This window comes from Anabrus simplex, chromosome 6 (genome assembly GCF_040414725.1).
Source record: "Anabrus simplex isolate iqAnaSimp1 chromosome 6, ASM4041472v1, whole genome shotgun sequence".
Classification (NCBI taxonomy): Eukaryota; Metazoa; Arthropoda; class Insecta; order Orthoptera; family Tettigoniidae; genus Anabrus; species Anabrus simplex.
The window spans coordinates 183,581,204-183,605,437 of NC_090270.1; the positions used below are offsets into that span (position 1 = coordinate 183,581,204).

Consider the following 24,234-nt stretch of genomic DNA (forward strand, 5'->3'; position numbering starts at 1 on the left):
CTATATTTAGCTCTTCTCTGATTTTTATATTTTGAATTCTATCTCTTCCTGTCTTTTTAAACAATGTTCTTAAAAACTTCATTTCTACTGCTTGGATCTTACTATCTTGTTTCTTATTAGTTACCAGCATTTCTAGTACGTATATTACAATTGGTATGAAATACTGTTTATATAATGTTAATTTTGTTCTCTTTGGTACTTCGTCATCCCATAAAGGCTATCTGACTAGATGATAATATGTTGTATCTTTACTTAGTCTGTTATTAATTTCAGGGTTGATTTCATTACTTCTATTAATAATGCTACCCAGATATGTAAACAGTTCTACATTCTCTAACTGTTCTCCGTCTATGTTCACTTGGCTTCTCTTTTTCTCTTTTCCACAGTGCACGACTACAGTTTTTACTAATTTCCATTCCAAACTCCTTCAGATTTTCATTCCAAATGTCCAGTCTCCTTTGTACTTCCTTTCCTGAACAATGGTACAATGCTTCCTTGTTGCCAATCTTCAGGTATCCTTCCATCCTTCCATATGGCATTGAGGGCTCTGTATAGCCACTGTAGTCCAATGCTTCTTGCTGCCTTAATCATATGAGCATTGAATTCATCTTTTCCACTTGTTTTACCTTTGGTCATTGCGTTCACTGCCCTTTCAAATTCCAACCATGTTCCCGAGTTCTCTTCTTTTTCTCCATCTATTATTTCCATTTTCTTATCTCCTTCTTGCTCCGAGCAGTCATCCTCATTATAAAGTTTTTCAAAATACTTTGCCATCACCTTCTGAAGACCCTTTTTGTCATGTACTATGGATCCATCTTCCTTGTCTAATGACTTGATTTTTTCTTGATTTATTCTTTTATTTTATTACTCGGTATAATAGTTTCTGATTTCCTCGACTATCTTGCTCAATTTTGTTGGTAAACTATCACCAGCATTTCTCCTTTTCTTCCTTGATACTCCTCTTTACTTGTAATTTCAATCTTTTGTATTCCACATGTAACCTTTCTATCTTATTCTCATCCCTCTGATACGTTTTTTGCTTTTCCTTATATATTTCTTTCTTCACCTTGTTCCTTTATTTTATTTCTGTTTTTATTTTGTCTGTCCACCACCGTGTCTCCTTTCCCTAAACCTTTGCTTTTGTTTTCCCGCATACCTCAATTGCTGCTTCTACAAATGTCTGTCTTAAATTGTCTCACTCTTCTTCTCCACTTCGTATTTCCGTGTTAGGCAACTTCCTTTTTATACAATCTTGGAATGCTATTCTTTTATTCTCCTCCTTCAATTCCCAAATCCTGATCTTCGGTTTCTTCTTCAATACAATTTTAGGGAATTTTACTTGTTTTAATTCCACAATCAATAATCTATGATCACCCTTCATACTTTCACTGGGGATTATCTTCGTATTGATGACGTATCTTCCCCATTCTCGGACTGTTATTATAAAATCAATGAGTGTTCCATACTGTCCATCCCAACTATATCGGCTGACCTTATGACTATTCCTCTTCATAAATCATGTGTTCTTTATTATCAGGTTATTTCTGATACAAAAGTCCATCAGTTTCTCTCCATCTTCATTTCTATCGCCATACCCATGTGGGCCCAGAACATTCTCATATCCCATTTTATCAGTTCCCATATGAGCATTCAGATCTCCCATTATTATGATTCTATCTCCAACAATATGCGTTTCCAGTTCATTTAGGAACTCTTCTTTTTCTTCCATGCTAGATCCTGTCTGTGGAGCATACACCTGTACTATCTTCAGTAGTTCTTTGTTTACATGTATGTGCATTATCATCATTTTTTCACTTACATACTCAACTTCAGCTATTGGTTCAACATTCTGATTCACTACAAATCCCACTCCAAATCTTTTCTCTTTACTGTTACCCATCCAGTACAAAGTATACCCCTTTCTTAGTTTCTTCATTCCTTTCCCTTTCCATTTTACTTCACTTAATCCCAGGATGTCCAGTTTTCATCTCTCCATTAGGTCAATCAATTCATTTTCCTTCCCATTCATTGTTATAATATTTATTGTTTCAAATCAGGTTTTGTTCTCTGATTTAACACTTGCATGAACATCAGGATTACCATCATACTGTGCAACTGTAGCCAGAGACTTGTCAATTCCATTTCCATTTTTAAACTTCCATCCGAGGCTTGTATTATAGTTCAAAGCAAGTACAAATTTACTCATCTGCTGACCTGCTAAGCCTAACGCATTTGAGGATTTTCTTTCGGGGTTTACTCCTTGAGCCTTTGAAGATCCCTCTTCTCCACAAGGCAGTGGTTTCCTCTTCTTATTTTCCCTAGGGAGGATGGGTTGCCTCATCCACCATCTTCGCCATTGCGAAGGTCTCTGCTTAAGATGCTGTTAAGACAGAAATTACAAAAAATTAAAAAGTGCACTTCCTTGTTACTGTGGACATGACCAGTACTGAAATACAATTATTTTTTAAATTTTGAGCAATGTACAGACAAAATTCTTATTATATATATATGGATAACATTGTAATGATTACTGCAGCATTCCGTCTGTTCATGAATTTTGGCAAGATCAAGCTGATTGTATTTTTAAAAATACCTCAGCAGGTCTCGCTGCACATCAACAACACAATTGTTCAGCAGGTGTCATCCTTCAAATATCTTGGGACACTATAGTGAATGATTACTGCAATCCCACAAATGAAATCTTATCCAGGATCAGGCAAGTCAAAATTGGTTGAACAGTATAGGGGTCCTATTCACCAGTAGAGATCTCAACCTTCAGCTCCGAGCTTGGATGTTGTGTTGTTATGTTTTACGTATCCTTCTGTATGGTGTCAAAGGCTGAATGCTTAGACCTTTGCTAGAGAGGCAGATTGAAGCTTCTGAAATGAGGGGGTGAGTTGCAATATCTGCCATGTGACCTTTTTAACATTTTAAGAAAAATTTTAAAAGCATGTAACTTCAATACTATTATAGTTACACGTTTCAAATTTGGTGAATTAATTGCTATTCGTGATCTCTATAAGTATCCAGAATATTCAAAGATCTGAAGCCATTGTTGCCAAGAATTTTGTGTATTTTATTTGCATGCTGTCGGTTCTGAAACTCAAATTGAAAGGAACTGTGAAAAAAAATTGTTATATGATTTTTTTAGAGCAAGTACAACTTTCATAATTAATAACATTATGCTTTATTCTATCCTCAGAATTAACATTGTGAAAACTTAAGTGGTTATTCAAGTTTAGGCATTCAGGTAATGGTCCTCTCCATCCTGGCTGTCAACACACTCAGTACTCACAACTAAAGCTCACAAAAACTAACTGATGCTTGCTCTAACACCCTAAAAGCAAGGCAGCGAGAGTGGCGTTACCTGACGCAAAGCATTATGATTGGTGCATACACGTTGCAGATTTTGAAAGGTGAAAAAATAATGAAATAGTTCTGTTCAGATTGCAGGATTTGAAACTCACCCCAATATTCAAAGTCTTATATTACAGCACATGATTGACTTATGCAAGATTACTTTTCAGGACACGACAGGAGTTTGATATTGATGACCGGATGGCACGCATAACTCAATTTGACCGAAAAAGTCATGTGGCAGGTTTTGAAATTCACCCCCTCAAATGTACTTGCACAGAAGAATGCTTTGAATATCCTGGGTAGAAAGGGAGACCACTGAAGGAATCTCAACTTGTTAAAAAATAAAAAGCTTCTAACAGTGGTCAAGGAGTGAAAGTTTAAATACATTGGGCATATCATAAAAGGTGAACGATATGAACTTCTCCAACTCATCATTGAGTGGAGAACTGAAGGACAATGATCTGTGGAGAGACGGCTTAAACACCTGCGCAGCTGGTATGGACAAACTTCTATTTAAATATTTCTAAATGCTGTTTCACCATTAATCATAATCAATTGGATTCCTAACCTTCGTACGGAGAAGGCATTCTAAGTAAAGAAGAAGAAGAAGGGTATGATGCAGTGCAACCAGCAGAAATTGCATTTTTCATAAGTAACCGTTCAGTTCACTAAATATTTCGAGTAGACCAACACTTCTTCCAAGAGTATTTGCTCCAAATACCACACATGCCTACAAAGGATGTAAACCAATCTGATTGGAAAACTAAACTTTTCAAGGGTTCCATGATGTGACAACACTTTTACAGCTGTGCATAATATTTGCTAGTCACAAAGCAGAGTGAATCACATCATAGACAATACACTGGCATACATTCCTTAAATCTTCCCAAAGTATTTTTTCTGGTTTTTTCACTATTTGCTTTGCGTCGCACCGACACAGATAGGTCTTATGGCGACGATGGAAGAGGAAAAGCCTAGGAGTGGGAAGGAAACAGCCATGGCCTTAATTATGGTACAGGCCCAGCATTTTCTTGGTGAAAAAATGGGAAACCACAGAAAACCATCTTCAGGGCTGCCAACAGTGGGGTTCGAACCCACTATTTCCCGGATGCAAGCTCACAGCTGTGTGCCCCTAAACGCACAGCCAACTCACCCGGTTTCCCAAGGTTTAATCTTATAGAATTAAGAGTATTGACTCTGGTCACCAAATAGAAGCTAATACCTTCCTTGGTCAATGGCTATAGGTGTTACAAGATATCCACTCAGGTAAAGCTACTGGCAAACTGAATGGCAATACAAGCATTGTAAAGAAACAAACAAGCAACACATCAAGCTATGCAGAGAAAAATGACAGGAACATAGGATATATACAATAATGAATTAATGTGGAAAGATGAGACAAGGAGAAACACAAAAATATGAAAGGATGACAACATTGTCCACATCTTCATACTGTACCAGGAACGCACGGTACATGCCATATTTTTTAAAGAGCAATGTCATTTAATTGTCACGCGCGCTAAGAACTACAAGCTCGATATGTTTACATCTAGCAGAACAAGCCAGCGTGAGTGAAGACAGCTGTGAATGACATAGGTACAGGAGTGAGGTAGACTACCTGCCCAACTCATCAACTCGCCACATGGCAAGGACTAGAATTTCTGGAACAACGTCACACATTGTCGAACTTTCGATTCAGAGAGTTTGGAAACTTCCTTAACAATGGTTGTATCATTCTGGGAGATATGTCATTCTGTAGCGAATTACAAGAACGTCTCCACTATCAAATTTCAAGAAAATCCACCAAGGGATTTTCATGTAATTCCACTTTTAAATAATCACGCTATTTGATGACGTGAAAGCGTCGAGCATATATAAAGCAAGACCACTCGGCAGGTGACAAGCATTCATCACTGGGAGTTCTGGCTTGTCAGGCTCGCCACATAACGCCCCGATATTGTTCGTCTGAACGAAGTGTTGTTGGAAGTCTATTAGAAATACTGTTCGAGTGAACTTGGAATTCTGTGAGTAAACTGAACTTCGAATCTCATGTGTAAACAAGAATATAGAAAATTGTCGAGTCTTTGAAATATTTAGATAGACAGTGGAACTTAGAATCTGCATCATCAAGTGTCGTAAAGGTGTTAATTATTTCCAAGTGAAACATTGGAACATTATTTCAGTAACTGTGATATATAACTTAGCATTTCTTCCATCAGAGACCCAGTGAAGTGCCTAATTTATTTCATTGCTATGCAAATCTGATCTTTAAAAGTGTTTAAAATATTTCACCGTAATAATACAAGTGTTGGCCCATTCAACAGTTAAGTGTTTCTGAACAAGTGATTAATTTTGTGTGTGATAAATTGTGCTAATCGCACTGTTAAAGTGAGCGATAATCCATTATAGTGGTAACTGGATTCGAACTCGTACATAATTATTTCCAACTATTCTTCAGTGAGTTTATTATTTCATGAAACTCACTGTGCTAAGGATGACTAACAAATTACTATTTATTTCATCGCTATTAGCACTGTCCTTTGGATAAACACTTAAATAGCCATTCTGTGTCAAATGCGACAATATTATTCATTGTGGGAAGTAACCACGGACAGTGCACTACAAGTGAACGATATTTAGTTTCAGTGGTAAATAACCATGAACTGTGTTCTATTCTTTTATTTCTTAAATCAATTATATCTGCATTTCAACTTTTAAGCTGACATTCAACATTTTCTATCTGCAAGTGTCAAGTGAAGTTTTGGCATACTTCAGACTTAGTGCTGTGCGCCTACATCAATATTAAAGTCAGTCTTTGGTGTCAAGTGATTCTGAACGTGTTGGGGGACTGTACGACTGTGGACACTCGTATAAAGTTACACCACAAGCGATTACCCCGCATCGAGATCGCCGCAGACCTTCAAGAATTTCGAGACCTTCATGTTCGAGGTACGGGTTTTACTCCATGCTGGTGAACGGACTTGGGAATACGAGTCCAATTCCATGGCGACGAGAGGACCCAGGAGTACGAGTCTGCCTGGAGAACCATTCGAGAAGGTGATTCGGGAGATAGCGATTTACTGCACCAAGGAGATATAAATTTCAACTTGCCAATAAGTTTGAATAAATTCACTTTTAAAAGGAATCTTCACTCACTGTAGATAGAACCTATCCTCCTGTACCAAGCCCTAGCTATATTTTACCTAGGAATTGCTCTGAGAACTTTTCATCCGTGCTCTTTTAAATTGTCAGTTAGGTCGGGCTACCTTTTACTGGTACAATACATGGCAATCTTCAAATAGACAGACTCTCCCCTTATCAATCCAAGTCTTTTCAGCTCCCAATGAGCTCGTTTCTGCTTCTGAGCTTCATTTGGAGGGCAGGCTTCAGCACTCATCGAGGGGCCATCTTGCCAGATCTTTAGTATTTGATGAGGGACATTCTTGTCCATTTGTGTATTCATGTCTCTCCTCTCTCTGTTCCTACACTGACCTGTCATAGTGTTTGTCCTGTTCATATTCATATTTTTCTAATGACTCAGCCCATCAATACAGTTACCCTATTGCATATTATTATCCTCACTCCCGACTTTCCATTGTCTGCACTACAGGAACACAATATGCAAATACATTTTTTTCTCTCTGATTACTGGGCCTGTTATGACATCTTTTTCCAAACCCACCTCTAAGTTAAGCAGTTTTAAAGACAACGGAACAATGTTTCACTGTAGCATAGATCTGTCTAGCAAACACAGAGAATCAAATTGAAACATGTAAATGTAAAACAACATTTCAAATAACTAATGCTATAACTCTCATGCTTTTTAACAAAGGAACTGCACTTGTCATTTAAAAATCCTAACAAATTGTTTCCAAGTTCTAAAAACACTTCATCAAACCCTCGTCCTTCATCCTGCACTTCAGAAAATGAGATACAGAAAAAAGAGAAACAACAGAAATCTTACCTGATAAAAATTTTCCATAGACTTGGATAGTGAATGATGAATGACAAATCGTACATCAGGTTTGTCAATGCCAAGTCCAAATGCAATAGTTGCAACTACAGCCTGTAAAGAATGAGGGAGTATTTTAATCTCAAACATTAATCTTACTGCCAATGTCATCTCATCTTCTTGTATCACTTTCTAGCACCTGAACAGAACTTGATTCCCCACAATTCAAATTCAAGTCAGTACAAATGTAATATGTTGAGGGACTGATTTCAGACAAAAAATGCAACTGAAACAAAATCAGCTTAAAACTACAATGAAATGTGAATTCTAGAATGTATACATCAAATCTTACTTATTCAATACTGGAAGAAAGTATGAATAGGTACACTGCTACTTGACAGCTTTTGGCTTAACTCGTATTTATTGAATGACTAAAAAAACCTACAATTGCATTTCATGTAAAAAAATGTGCCTATTATAAACAAAATCTATAATAATTACTGACACAGATAAAAGATTGTTCAGCTCAAATTGAAAACATTAAAACCACCATCAAACACCATCAAACATCCACAGAAAGATTCTTCAGAACAAATAAGTACTGGCATAAAAGAGCCACAAATATTTGTTTCCTCTATTTTAATAGCCAGTGTGAACACTATTCAATAACAATAAATTATCAGATGCCTTACCATGGAGTGATTTTTAGAACATTCTTCCAGGACTACCTCCAACACCTTTCTTTTCTGACTTCTTCATTGAAAAGAGTCCAGATGGTGGTGGTGGTGGTTGGTGGTGGTGGTGGTGGTGAACTTTGTCGCAGGGTAAATACCTTCCTTATGGCACTGTACAGTGTAACCATTCTTGAGTTTTCATGGCAGTGTGTTGAGGGTAAATGTCCTTATGGAAATGGTAGATCATATTGAGATCCAAGTTCAGCATAATGTAAATTTCACCGCAACTCCGTCATTTTATTTTGTATGCTTCGTTATTGACAGATTTTCAATCCATTTATGCCACCTCCTTTCATGTTTAACAGTGGGAAGAACTGGTTTGAATGGAAGCTCTGCATTTAGTTTGCATCACATTTTCTTCTTTCTATAAGGAATAAACAAGTGCCAAACCAAGCCATATTTACAGAGATAGGAACATGAAAAGGAATGCATAACAAGAATAACACAATGACAGGCCATTGTGAGAAGATGGAACAAAAGAGAGAAGGGACATGTACAAATATGAAAATACAGAAGGACAACGGACATTCTCAACTCTTCATACAATGTCTGTCCATTACTTCCATTGGAAACTGTTTCTCCTTCAGTGTTTAACCTACGTTCCTACTTTTTTTTACGACTTACATCCATCTTTATGTTATTCTTTCCTTTTCCTGTGTTTCTCTAACTTTCTTTGTACCTGACACTTCTTGCATTAAGACTAAAGATATGTCCAGAAAGTTCTTTAATGAGCGTAGGTGCCCATCCTCCTGATGAAGCTGGGAAGTAGAAATGAGGTCATCAGGAGCTGAGAAGAAATGGATGCAGAAGAACAGGGGTTGATGAGGTGATAGTCAATTCATAAGATGATTTCATTTTTTACAACTTTTACAAGTTCTTTTATGTGCCAGTAAATCTACTGACACAGGACTGATGTGTTTGAGCACCTTCAAATACCAATGGGCTGAGCCAGGATCGAACTTGCCAATTTGGGCTTAGAAAACCAGCACCTTAACCATCTGAGCCACTCAGCCAGGTGCACTTGATTCAACATCATCTCCCAGCTTCGATACAGACTCTGCCCAGCTTTCTCCAACATTCTAGCCAAATGAATATGCAGCCACTGCAATACCTGCAAAACCCCTAGTAGGGATCTTCCTGTCCCCATTCACACCAGCACCATGAAACCACGTTTGATGATTGGTCTGTCTCCCCACTTATCAACAATGACCACTACCATTATTATTCTATCCTCCACTGACAAAGGCTGCAGTTGAAAATTTTGGACCCATGTGTTTCTTCTATGTATACTCTATCCATGCAGTCGCAGTTCTCCATATGTCTCTTGAGGTTAAGTTGTCCCTGGAGATCATGTTGCTAAGGTAGATGAAACTGACCACACTCTCCCTGGTCGTCACTGTCTTAGTCTTGATCTTGAGGTTGAATTCCTGAAACCTGGCCTTCCATATCTTACGTCTTGCCTGCACCTTTCTCCCCAAATCATGACATCATCAGCAAAGGCAAATGAGTTTATTTCACCCAATGTTTTCTTAATGCTCTTCATTATATCATCCATAACTGTGATAAATAGTAGTGGGGGCAGTGCACTGCCCTGTTGGACTACACTATTAGTCATAAATCATGCCTCTCTCCAACTCGCACACCATTTGTACAGTCCTTGTGCAACATCCGGACTTTTCTTACAAGTCCTTCAGACACCTTCCTCCTATGCAAGCAATAATACTAATAAAATGATCTCTCTCTTGCAGCACTGTTATAAGCCTTTTTGAACATCAATGAAACTGAGTGAGTTGACCATGCAATTAGGGTTGCGCAGCTGTGAGCTTGCATTCGAGAGATGATTGGTCCGAATCCCACTGTCAGCAGCCCTGATGGTTTCTGTGTTTTAGCATTTTCACACCAGGCAAATGCTGTGAATCATCTTAATTAAGGCCACAGCCGTTACCTTCCCACTCCTACTCCTTTGTCATCCTTACGTGACAGAAAACCTTCAGTGTGTTAGTGCGATGTTAAACCCCTAGCAAAAAATTTAAAAATAATCCATGAATACAATTGTTGTAAAGATCAACTTGAACTGGAACTAGGAGAAGGCTAAAGAGGATTTAGGCCCTGGAGAAGCTTCCGGGACAGATAATCACCTTAAAATTAGTAATGGATGTCTACAAAAACAACAACTCACCAGTACGCACCAGTTGATTGTCTACATTCAACTATATTCATGTCTTTTTTTTTTTTACCATTTGCTTTCCTTCGCACCAACACAGATAGGTCATAATCTATAAGTTTCATGTCCGTACTGATTTTTGATATTCACAGATATGAAGTTTTGAAGCTTCCACCTAATCAATACTTTATTTATGTATTGTTATTTTACAGTACTGGTTTCGAACTTGTGAAGCTCATCTTCAACTGACTAACATAACATGTTATTAAAACATTACTGATACAATAAGAATGTCACATAGTACGGATAAAAACAAGTCATAACCTTTGTAGACTTCAAAAAAGCTTATGAATGTATTCACAGATCTTCGATGATGGAGATACTAAGGAATTTTGGACTTCAACACAAATTAATAAAAATTATAAGATTAAGCCTAACAAACACCAAATCCAAAGTAAAATTCAGAGGAGAAATATCTGAGGCATTCAAAATTAAAACAGGGGTTAGAAAGGGAATTGGTTACCACCATTGGTTATCATTACAATAGGTCAGAATCATGCAGACTGTACTTACCTGCAGAGTACAGTGTGTCTTTGTTGCACAAACTTTACAATGACAGTGTTGAGGTGCCTTATTGTGTAAAGTATCTAATGTTTTACATAGTTTTCATCACAAAGTTCAATATTGGCTTTGGGTCACCTGCAACATATACCTGTGCTTTATGTATGAGGCTGAAGGCAGAAATACTGAACTGTGGAAAAGGTATACAAGGAGGAAGTAACATGATGGTTGAATATCGGCTGCATATATTAAGAGCAAAGCAGTTCTACTTACTTTTGAATGAGACAATTGACAAGAGTGTGTCATACTGTTTTGACTTCCAACAAGTCCATGTTTTACCAAAAGGCAGTTAGCATTTTATGCTCTGTGTATCACAAGCCCGGATACAAAACATCCATACTTCTACACATGGACTGAGAACCAAGCTCCCCGTCCCAATGAAGTTGGATCTGCACTATTTGACTTTCTGGGTAAGAAGTGTAATAATCTCAAAGAAACTGAGGAAGTAAAGCTGTTTTGTGATGCGTGTGCAGGTCAAAACAAGAAATCACATATTGTTCATCTTATTTTGTTTTGGCTTACTTTTCACTCTCCTCAGAAACTGAAACGTGTGATAGTGATATTTCCAGTTAGAGGACACTCGTTTCTTCTGGCGGATAGGGTGTTTGGCCGATTAGAAAAGGTATTGAAGAAACATTCAGTCATCCTAACATCTGCCAAATACACAGAAATTTATCACGATTTGTCGAAGTGAAAATTATAGGTAAGGACATTAAAGGCTTGTCACAGTATCTGAAGAAAGTAGATGGCATCTCACAAATGAAGAGGATTCTTATAGAGAAAAGTATCGTAAAGGGTAAGCCCAAGGTCAGTGTGGAATGTTACAAATACTACAGGAACGACACAGATGAAGATAATACATGTGCACTGCTGAAGAGGTGAAGAGAGGGAAAACATTAAACAGTACATTGAAAAATCTTCCACTTCTCTCTCCTATTCTAATGAAAAGAAGCAGGACCTAAGAAAGTAACTCAGAAGTTCAGAGGCGAGAACTGGGAAGAAGATGAGGCTCTCAAGTGGTACAAAGACAATGTCTTCATGCATTCCGAGTTGCCCCAAGAAGAAGAAAATGATGATGAGCAACGTCTTTGTCAAGAAGAAGGTTGTGGACTGAGACCTTAGGCACCTACACATGAGTGTGTATTGAGAGATACAGGCATTTATCTATGTTGTAATAAATTATAAATGAAAAAGCTGTGAAACTGGTATGTCTTTTTACAATATTAATATCAATAATATAAAAATATTTCAATAAATATTAAGATACTTTATAATTATTATCATTCAAAATGCAGTAAGGTAATGATTTATCATACAAATTGCTGTATGTCAAAACTGAAATAGGTTGTACAAGGCTTATGCCCAGTCTAGCTCGAGCGGTCGAGGAGAGAGGTTGCGTAGTGAAGTGCGTGCTGTAAACATGGTCGGCATTGAACAGTACCGGGCCGCTATTGGGAAATGGCAGGCAAGGCAGAAGAAGGAGACCAGGAGTGGATTGGTGATAAGTACGGACGGATTGAAAATGAGTGAAGCGGTGCTGGTGGTGACAGTGATAGCAGTGCTACTGGTTATTGGGGGGGTGGAAGTAAACCCAGGCCCAAATACCAGTGGAAAATATAGTACGGAGGATTTGGCCGCACTCAGGGTGGTTGTAAGTGAAGTTATGCAGGAAAAGTGTCAATGGGATAAGGTGCAGGAAATAAAGGACATGATGGAGGAGCAGAGAAAGGAGATAGGGAACATGAAGAAATGGCTTGAAACGAAGACAGAGGAATCGAGCAGGAGAGTGGTCAATAACGAGAAAGAAATCGAGTTATTGAGAGGGGAAGTGAAACATCTGAAAGAGGAGGTGACGAAGATGAAGAAAGAAGCGGAGAGGTACAGGCAGGAGAGATTGAAAAAAGCCATATTTATATATGGAGTTGAGGAAGGGGCGAGAGAGAGCAAGATTGAGCTGATATATAAGGTGGTGGAAGTTATACGTGATGCAATGAAGATAAACTTTAGTGAGATAGACATAGATGATGTAGAGAGAGTTGGTAAAATCAAAGGTCGGAGGCCAATTAGGGTTAAATTGTTCTCAACCTTAATGGCAGAAACTGTGTTAGGTAACAGCAAGAATTTACAAGGGCTGAAAATAGGGGTGAAAGGAGACATGGGAAGAGAAGGAAGTGAAAATATGAAGATCTTGAATAGGCACCTATGGAGAGCGAGGAACCAGGGGCTAAAGGCCCGAATAAGAGGTCTGAGGTTGGAGGTGAAGAGTTATTGGTGGATATTGGTAGGATAAGGGGAATGTATCCAGGTGAGGAGGATATGTTGTTATTTGGGGATTGGAACGCGAGAATAGGAGAACAGAGCCCAGTTTATAGTAGGGAGGATGGAATGTGTTTGTTGGAAAGTAGAAGGAGTGAGGACAAAATTACAAATAGTTATGGAGAGAAGCTCCTAGAGATGTGTGCTGTGAGAAATTTGTATATTCTGAATGGGTGGATAGAGGGTGACAGGACGGGGAAATTGACATATGTTACGGAGAAGGGGGGTAGTGTGATAGATATGGTTTTAAGTTCGGAAGGGATGATTGAGGAAGTTGTAAGTATGGAAATAGGAGATTGGATTGAATCACACCATTTCCCGGTGAGGGTTATGCTGAAAAGGGGAGGAAGAGAAGTGTACAATGAAGGGAGATGAGACAAATGATAAACGAGGGAGTGGTTATAATAAGTATAAATGGACAGAGAAGGTGGGCCGGGATTGGAATAGGGTAGTAAAGGAGGAGCTACATCTTCTGAAATATGGGTGGGAAGGGGCGTTAGAAGAGAATAATACTGATAAAGCCTTGGAATTGTTGCTACATCCAATAAAGATGATAGCGCAGAAGGTGAAAGCTAGAAAAGGAAATAAGAAAGAGGGAGAAGAATGGTTTAATAGGGAGTGTGAAGGATTGCGGAGGAAGGTGATGGACGCGTTAGGAGAATATAGAAGGAAAGGTGGGAGCCAAGAAAGGGAGTTTTTCTGTAGATTGAGGAAGGAGTATAAAAAGAAAATCTCTGAGACAAAAAAGACGTGGTTAGAGGAACAAATGGAAGCCATAAATAATGACTGCAAGACAAACAATTTTGAGAGAGTTTGGGATAAGATTAATAGAATTATTAAGGGTGGAAGGAATATAGAGAGAACGAGTATTGAGGAAGTGCAATGGGTCAGGCACTTTGATGAATTACTAGGAAAAAAGGGGGGTGATAGATGGAGAGGTCCGGGAGAAGAAGTAATTTGGAGGAATAGGGGAGTGGCAATTTATGACCTGGATAAAGAAATCACAAGAGAGGAAATCCGGAGAGTGATAAGCAGAGCCAGAGCGAAGTCGGCCGGGGGGTGTAATGGTATAAATAACAAGTTTTGGAAGGAAATTAGTAAAAATGAGATAATGATAGAGGGCATGGTTAAACTATTCAATAGGATATTTGAGGGAGGAAATTACCCTAAGGAATGGGAAACAGGAATTATATGCCCTATATACAAGGGGAAGGGTAGTAGGAACAATGTGAACAGTTATAGAGGTATATCTCTGTTGGATTCTTTGAGTAAAATATATACTGGGGTGCTAGCGAACAGAATAAGCGGGTGGGCGGAAGAAAATGAAATTTTGACAGATTACCAAGGGGGATTTAGGAAAAAGAAAAGAACAGTGGATAATATAATGATAGTAAAGACTATTTTAGAAAAGTATAAGAATATGGCTAGAAGTACGGTTTATGTAGCAGCAATAGATTTTGAGAAAGCTTTTGACAAGGTGAATAGAGAGGCCCTACTAGAGAAATTAGGTAGGTTAGGGATTTCGGAGAAGATGTTGAGGGCAGTGGAAGGAATATATAGGGACGTCAGGTTTTGTGTAAAATTGGGAGAAGGGAGAATGAGTGGACCATTAGAGTCCAAGGTGGGTTTAAAACAAGGATGCAAGTTATCGCCAATACTGTTTATTTTATTTATCAACGATATTTTAGAGGGGTTTGGGGCAGAAAATTGGGCTGTACCAGTAATTAATGGTTTGGAAGTACCAGGACTGATATTTGCGGATGATGTGTTATTGATGACGCTAACTTCAGGGGCGATGAATAGGGCCTTAGAGTCAGTGATGCTATTTGCGAGGAAATGGGGATTGAAAATTAATGGAAATAAGTCTAAAATATTGGTAGTACAGGTGGACAAAAGAAGAAAGATAGAAGGAAATTGGGTAATTCAGGGAGAAAGATTGGAACAGGTAAGGAAGTTGGAATATCTAGGAGTTATTTTTAATGATAAAGGAACTTGGAGTGACCAGATCAAAAGAGTGAAATATAGAGGATTGGCAGCCTTAGCCTCAGTCAGAAATTTGCTACTCAAGTACCCGGGGATCAGTTATAAAACACTGAGACTCGTGTTCAGGTCGGTAATCGTTGGGAGGGTATTATACGGAGCAGAAGTTTGGGGGCTGGATGAGAAAAGAGAGGAACTAAGAAGGATTGTTAGTAGTTTTGCTAAGTTAGTGATGGGCTTACCGAGGTGTACAGCAAATGTAGGGGCGGAATTAATGTGTGGGGAGGATTTGGAATCAGAGGGTGTGAAAAGAATAGTTAGATACTGGATGAATTTAAAAAGACAGGAAGGTGGGAGAGTATTACAGGCAGCATATGTACAGCAATTTAAGAGCATGTATAAGGGTGGATGGTTAGAAAAAATAAAGGGATATTTGGAGAGGATAGGATTAGGACACCTGTGGGGGGAGGTTTGGTCAAAGACAGAAGTGAGAGGGATGAATATACTGGAAAGGAGAATTAGAGATATCCATAGGCAGAAATTATTGGGGGAAAGCAGACTAAGAAATTCGCTGACTGTTTTGACGAAAATAGAGGAGATAGCAGGGTTGAATATTAGATACGTCGATAGGTCAAAACGATATGGGATGATGTGGTGGCTTTTAGGTTTGCCAAGGAATACAGGCTGGTTACAGGGGAGGGATAAGACAAGGTGTGTACTTTGTGGAGATGTGAATGATGAGTTTCACTTGCTAAGAGACTGTGAGGTAACGAGGGGGTTAAGACATGGATTATTGAGTGCCGAGCATCGGGAAATATTGGGGAGAGGGGATGAGAACGCAATACTGAGATGGATTATTAAACAATGGGAAAAAGGGGGTGAATTGAACAGGTATTTTTGTGCGACAAAAAAGGCCTGCGAGAGTAAAATGAAGGAGAGTGAGTTAGAGGGTGGGCAGGGGAATAGGGGGGTGGAATAGTTATCTGTATAAGGGAAGGGGATAGTATGTTAAAATTCTAATGGATTAGGGAATATAGGGACTGAGTACTTAGTCAGGTGGAGTTGGGTAAGAGGACAGGATTGCATGGTCTGTTTGTTTTAAAGTTAGCTGGAATGCAAGTGCTGAAATGCTGAGTGTTGTTGTTTGATTATTGATCAGGTGTAGGTCAGTAACAAGAATGTGACGCAAGTACAGAGCATAATAAGGACACTGGATGAACACTGAGTGAGTGAACTGCTTCAGCTAATGACTGCTAATTATTCTTATTATTATTATCCTTATTATTATTATTATTATTATTATTATTATTATTATTATTATCCATTTTATTATTATTATTATTATTTATTATTCATTTTATCGGTATTATTATTATTATTATTATTATTATTATTATTATTATTATTATTATTATTATTATTATTATTATTATTATTATTGCATGTGAACATGTATAGGGGCGAAGTCGCCTGTTATGTTCAATAAATGTAATGTAATGTAATGTAATGTCGTACAAGGCTTATGCAAAGACAAATTTTTCAGCCCTTTCATTTATCTGTAAGTCTAGTTTTATTCATTTTAACTTAATTTTAATCAAAAGATTCAGACAGATAATATAGGCCCCTTGAAGTTTTTCTCAAATATCTCAAAAGTGTTCATGATGGACTTACGGCTTTCTGAAAAAAAAAAAAAAAAAAAAAAAAAAAAAAAAAAAAAAAAAAAAAAAAAAAAAAAAGCTCTTCATATACTAAAGGAAAAAAAAAAAGGATGAATTGATACAAAGATGTTGGTTTTATATTCTCTCACCTGATACTCGCCACTCATCCATTTCGCATGCACTTTGCTTCTCAGTTTAGCATCTAAGTTAGCATGATAACAAGCCACATGTAAGTTCCTGCTTCGTAATTCTTGCATCAGTTCTTCACAGTCCTTAATTGAAGTTGTGTAAATAATTCCAGATTTTCCACCAAATCGGTATTTAAGTAAATCATACAATTCATCGTAGCATTCCTTCTGATTTGAAGGTTTTGGTCTCACCTGAAATATTAGCAGCAAACACAAACCATGAGAAAATCAAACTACAGTATTAACTCACATATTAGACCCCCTTTTTTCCCCCTATTTTTAGAGCCAAAAAAAATAAAGTGGGGTCCAATATGAGATAACCTCAAATTTTGTGTAGTGAACACAAGACTTCTAGGCTATAAAGAAGTATAAATTGTACATGTAAACATTCTATACTGTTCTTTAACAAACCTATGAATGTATTTGAGTTATACTGGCTATTTTCATTGGAAGGCAGTATTTCTAAATGTAAAAAGTCTATAAATGGTGAACATGACTTTTAGGCCTACATATAAAATAAATATAATCCATTTTAGTTACTCATAACACGTCACTTGTTTCATCTCGTTAATTCCTCTGAAAAGGTTGACATCAGGAAGGGCACACAATCGTAAAAACTTGCTAGGAAGATCAGACTCACTTCATATTCAACCCCGTAGAGAAAAGGGATAAGGGTATCGTATTATCATATTATGCAGTACTGATATAAAATAACTCAAAGGCCAGTCATTTGTCTCTGTCAGTTGAGCAGTAGGCCTACCACACAGTCAACCTGATCAATGTTTTCATTTTAATTGTCTTGAGGCACTAACTTCCCTGCTACCGGCATGTGGTCATTCCAAGTGACGTCATCTTCAATGCCATCTCGTCAGCCATGCACTGCAATCAAGACCGAGAGCATTTGAGGTCCTGTCTTTTTGAACCCTTTAAAAATAGTTTCGTTCCCGACTACATAGTCCAAACTGTGTGAAGCTATTCCCAAATGGTTTCTGGAGATGGTCTCTGATATTCCCAACTGGTGTATGTGTAGCAGAAGCCACTCCATCTGAATAAAGCCGTGCTGTTGAAAGCGTGCCAAACCACCAGCTGATAACTAGCGTATGTTATGAGTTGTATTTGTGAATGTAATACATAGTGACTGGAAGCATTCTTTTGACAACTGCGGCTGTTGAAAGCCAGATCCTTATTTTTAAGTATATTTCATGCTTGTTCTCTACATTTATCACATCAGGATTTACCTAAACAGCTGTAAATGAGATAAGAGAGACCGCATTGTTTAGGTTAGGTATGGTATCGCCCGGATAGTGCCAAAAATTCCACAACGGAAACAATAAAAATAAATAACAGGAAAGTTTGCCGCATTTATGGATATCTACAGGTGTGGCTGAGATTTGTGGATACATTCGTAATCATAGATAAACAATTGAATAATAGTGACAACGTACTCAGGCTTCTTAACAACCTTAACCCTAGTATTCAGTTTACTAAAGAGGACGAGATCAACAACTCCCTAAACTTTCTAGATTTAACCTTGACTAGAGATAAAGATAAGTTCACTTACCAAATTTACAGGAAACCATCTGCTGCCCCTATAACAATAAAAAGCGATTCCTTGCACCCCCGCTCCCATAAACAAGCTACATTTTACAGCTTGATTCACAGGGCCATGAACATTCCCCTTTCTAAAGCTAATCGAGAAAAAGAAATACGTTTAATCAAAGAACTAGCCATGATGAATGGCTTTAAACCTGAAATGATCACCAGAATCATAGGTAAAATTAAACTAAAGAATTCAACTACACTAGTTCCCGAAAAAACCAAAAGAACAAATTTCGCTACTTTTACTTTCACCAACCCAGCTATTTATAATGTCACTAAACCATTAAATAAGCATAATATTAACATCGCATACCGAACCTATAACACCAATCGTAATATCTTTTTCAATTCTAATTCCGTCAATACAATTTACGACAAATACTCAAACTCGGGAATATATAGACTCAAATGCACGCAGTGCAATTTTTCTTATGTAGGGAAAACTGGCCGCAGTTTTCGAATAAGATATTTAGAACATTATAATGCCCTGAAACACAGAAAACATTCCGCTATGAGTATTCATATGAGAGACACAGGGCATAATTTCAGTACTATCGATCAAGATATGCAAATACTCAAATACGTAAATAAAAGCAGTCTAATGACCGGGTATGAAAATGTTTACATTTCTTTGGACCAATACTTCAATAAGGATAGTAATTTAAATGAAGTATCGGATATTAACAGTCCCATAATTGAACAAATCCCCAACTTAATTGCTAAATTCGGAATTAATGCTAATAATTTCCTGAAGATTTTCCATTATAAACATGCTTTTAATCCTCCCGTAGCATCAGCAACAACAGTAGCCACTCCCACAACGCTTCCTACCATTGCATCCTCCCCAATTGGCCGACAACTCGCGCAATGCCCCGCCTCCCTTCCCCTCACCGCTACCTTCCCCGTCTCCGCGACCGCATTCGTACAATACACGCAGCAGTAAGCCAGTTACCGTCAAACCTAAGTAAATAACCAAGGGACCAGTTCACACACTGGTAAGTGCTTTCCGTTATCATCTCCTTAAAGTGCTACACTCTTTAAATTTTCCAATAGACGACACTCATATTTTTCCCCCCTTTTTTCTTTTTCAGGATACATTCGATCAATTTCATATAAGAGATCAGCATTTTTTTCCGTTAGAAGAACAATTTCAACATATTACTGCATAAAATAATGGCAGAAATTACAACGCAAGGAGTCCCATAAAGGCTAAATTACGCCGATCTAGACGACATTTTATCACCTGTGATATAATAGATCAGCATGGTTTTTTTTTTAATTTTTTTTTCGTTAGAAGAACAATTTCAACATATTACTGCATAAAATAATGGCAGAAATTACAACGCAAGGAGTCCCATAAAGGCTAAATTACGCCGATCTAGACGACATTTTATCACCAGTGAACTCGTTTTTCAACCATCATGTGCGATTTTAGCGTTTCTCATCATGTTTATTCTTAAAAAACAGCAACATAGTCTATAATAAGAACTCACCCTGATTTGAAAAACTGATTTTATCATAAACAGTCTTAATATAATCGAGCGTAGATATGTTGGACAACGGTTTTTAAGAACATCTAATTACCATATACTATTTTTAACATTTAAGCCATCCGTTTTGTTTTACATTTTAAACAATCTGAATGTTAAAAAAAAAAATTTTTGTTTTAATAGACATAAATAATCTTATTGATTATTTTTAAATTTGTTAAATTTATATATTTTTATCAATGTATATTAGACATTCTTTTGTGATATACACCAGGATCAGGGACCTGACCCACCAATGATTTATGTTAACTATTGCTGATGATGCTCACAAAGTTGAGTGAAACATGTCCAATTTGTGATTAAATGGTTTCATCCTAAATATAAGGATTTTATGTATTGGAAAGGTGGTTCATTAATTATAATAATTTGATAATTTGATAATCTACAGGTGTGGCGGTAATGCATTTTATTATCATAATGTTTAATTTCGTACATTCGTTGTCTCCCATTTTTTATTAACACATACCCTAGTATGTTTTGTTTGGCATCTCCGAAAATCGTTGAAAGTAAGTGGGGACATAAAAATCAATATTATTATTATTTGTTAGGTACTTCAGCGAGTAAAACAATTGTGATTGGATTGTTTTTATCACATTTTAAACCTACTTCTCTCCCAAAAAAACCCTATATTGGCCCGAGTTACGAGATACTAAACAATCACTTTGTTAATGATCTCACCTGCCTATATATAGGCAAACATGAATATTTCTCAACTAAAGTAAACTCGTTTCCTCATCCTGAGGTGGTGCAGCTTTTTTTTTTTTTTTTTTTTTTTTTTTTTTCAAGACAGGCCCCCAGTGGAAGGGAGTTGCATGTACCACTGTTACTGCAAATCAACCTTCCTGCCATTCGTAAATCTCTGGCAATATGGTACCGGGAATCGAACTCAGGCTCCCGAGAACGGCAGCTAATTGTGCTAACCATTACACAGATGTACCTCAAGACTTCGACGCATTTTCACTGCGTGGGTCATAGGGAGAAAACTATTCACAAATTTGTGTGATGTCATCAGAGCCGCATAAGGCTTGTAGTCGCTTCGAAGTGGAATAGTTGTTGTTCTCTGATGAATTACGTTGGGGGTCTTGTATGCAAGATTTATTTTTTTCCTTTTCTTTGTCTCGAAAAGCCAAGGGGAGTCTAATACGTGAGGGGGTCTAATCCACGAGTAAATATCGTATTAAAATCTGTAAGAAAATAAAGAAAATAATTTACAGTGCAGTGGTCTCTCAACGGTGCATTAGCCGCCAGTGTCTTGGACAGATGTAGCAATCAAACTGATGGGCCAGTAGTAGTAGTAGTAGTAGTAGTAGTAGTAGTAGTAGTAGTAGTAGTAGTAGTAGTAGTAGTAGTAGTACTTTTAAATGCCAATCAAATCAAATTGAATCACTACTGAACTGCAGCAAGCTTCTGTGAACAAATCCTGTTCAAAGTGGCGTTCTCAATATCGTCCCATCTGATGTTACCTATTCGTAGGTCTTCTTTGAACATTTGATGCCACATTCTGAGTGGTCTGCCCAGCTTCCGCCTGCCTCCTGAAGGCTCCCATCACATAGCATTTGAGTATCAGCTGTCTGATAAGTGAAGAATATGGCCAGCTGGATGCATTCTGCCACAATATCTTGCAGTTACCTGCATCCACTCTGTTGCAAAATTTCCACATTGGTGACTTAGTCATGCCAAGTGATGCCTAAAATGTTGTGTATACAACACAGGTGGAATACATTCAGTTTCTAAGCTGTCTATACAGTAATTTTCTGCGTTTCACTGGTGTAGATTGTTGTTGGCATGACGAACATGGACCAGATGGGAAGTTTGAATTTCATCTCTTTCTCGACCGATTAAGTGGACCTGATGGGTTGCAAGTGCTGAAAACTGCTGAGGCTTTGCCAATTCTGGTAGCGGACATCGGCATCTACACTGCCATCTTGTGATAAGATACTATCAAGATAAGTGAATTGTTTCACTTCTTCAACTGGCTGTTGCCCAACTGTGATAGTAGCATAATTACCCGTCAACATGGTTTTTGATTTATCAATACTAATATGTAGTCCAACTTTTCAAGCTTTGGTGTCTAAGCTGTTAGTCATGTTTTGTTGACAGGCCATTGAGACATCATTGGCAAAATCAAGGTTGGTGAGTTGCACGTGGTAATTCCATAAAATTCAAGCGTTTGGTCCATTCAGTGCCTTCCACATTATAAAAGTGATGGTGAGGAGGAACAGAAAGGGTGATAAAATACATCCTTGTCTGACACCTGTATTGTTGATAAAGTTCACTGTACCACAATCGGCCCTCACAAAACAGCTGCTGTTCTGTTATGATACAGACTTTTGAAGATATTGATAAATCTATGTGAGATACCATAGCTTCTTACGATGTTCCATGGGACCTGCAGTACCGGTATGCTGTCAAAAGCTTTCTTGTAAACTGTAAAACTGAGAGTAAATGGTTCCTCTTGCAACAGTTTATCAACTACTTTTTTCCCAAAGCCTGAGTAGAACGATCGAGAACACGTTAGCAGGTACCAAAAGAAGGGTGATTCCTTTCCAGTTATTGCAGTCCCTGAGATAACATTATTTTTCTTGGGGATATTTACAACACCACTGTGAATCATCGGGTAGGCATTGTGTGTGTGCCAGCACTCACTTAATGATCTAGTTAGCTGTATTACCAGATCTTCTCCACCAGCCTTCGAGAATTCTGCTGGGATCTGGTCTATGCCAGCAACTTTTTTTTTTTTTTTTTGCTAGTGGCTTTACATCGCACCGACACAGATAGGTCTTATGGCGACGATGGGACAGGAAAGGACTAAGACTGAGAAGGAAGTGGCCGTAGCCTTAAGTTACAGCCCCAGCATTTGCCTGGTGTGAAAATGGGAAACCACAGAAAACCATCTTCAGGGCTGCCGACAGTGGGATTCAAACCCACTATCTCCCGGATGCAAGCTCACAGCCGCGCATCTCTAACCGCACGGCCAACTCGCCTGGTAACTTTACTCTTAATCAGAGCTTTGAATGCATGCCTGATTTCATCAATTTCAATCACTCCCAGCTAAATGTTTAATGGAGCAGTGTGGAAATCATGGAAAAAACTTGGGGATGATTGGTTCAAAGTCTCCTTGAAATACTGCACCCATCTCTCGTCCCGTTTTTCTTAGGCAAAAAGGATTTTGCCGTCCTTGTCCTTAACAGAAACATGTGAGCTGTTTCTTTGGTCAATCAATTCACGAACAATACAATACAGTATCTTGGTGTCATTCTGATCTGCTGCCTTTTGTGCTTCGGCCCCCTTGTGTTCCAGCCATACTCTCTTGTTGGCATGGCAGCTCCTCTTGACCTGGCAGTCCAAGTCTCTGTATTCTTCTACTGCTACTGTTCTATGGAATAATGTCTTTGCTTGGTCCCTCTGACATTTTGCGGTCCTGCAATCATCAGTGAGTTTCCAGTCACCATCTTTAATCCATCACTCCCTATTTTTCCCTTGCCTTCGAACTACCACTTCCTGTGTGCTTTCAATGATGGCTCGTTTGCAGTGCGTCCACTGACCTTTGATGTTCACATCGTCCTGCAGAAGTGTTGGCTGTTTGAGCTGGAACTGCATAATAACAGCAGGGTCCTTCATTTTCCCGATAGCAAAGGGGCACTCGGTTTGCCGTTGTTGTATCTTCTTTAGCCTGAGGTGAAATGTAGTTGTGACTAGACAGTGCTCTGAATGCACATCTGCTCCTCGGTAGGTATGCATTTCTAGCAATGCACAATACCAATGCTTACTCACACATATATAATCAACTAGCTAATGTACCCATGCTTCGCTATGAGATTTTTCATTGCATACAGATTTCTAGGTAAATTACTGTACACATTGTGAGTAAGATTTTATTAAATTACATATCTCTTAGCGTTACCCGAGAAACACCATGCGGAGGTCCCCACACGCCATTTCTCATGTAAAGTCCGGGTTAGGGAGTTTTGATCATAATGGCAACTCCCCTTCCCTACCGCCAGTAACAGTCGAGTTTGGGAGTTTTGATTTTAGTGCCAGGCCGCCTTGCCTACTGGTATTCACAACTGAGTTAGAGAGTTTTCACTTTAATGGCAGGTCTACTTGCCTAC

The 24,234-nt window shown here is 38.2% G+C and overlaps 1 protein-coding gene across 1 annotated transcript in view; it reads right to left on the reverse strand.

Moving 5' to 3' along the window:
* Positions 1–24,234, reverse strand: part of LOC136876272 (ATP-dependent DNA helicase Q1) — an 82,649-nt gene that overhangs the window by 30,018 nt on the left and 28,397 nt on the right. Inside the window, exons 6-8 of the mRNA XM_068228259.1 lie at positions 23,668–23,865; positions 16,935–17,173; positions 7,325–7,426 (exon numbers count right to left, since the gene is read on the reverse strand). Of these exons, the coding sequence (XP_068084360.1) occupies positions 7,325–7,426; positions 16,935–17,173; positions 23,668–23,865 (539 nt within the window). The remainder of the gene's footprint in view (positions 1–7,324; positions 7,427–16,934; positions 17,174–23,667; positions 23,866–24,234) is intronic.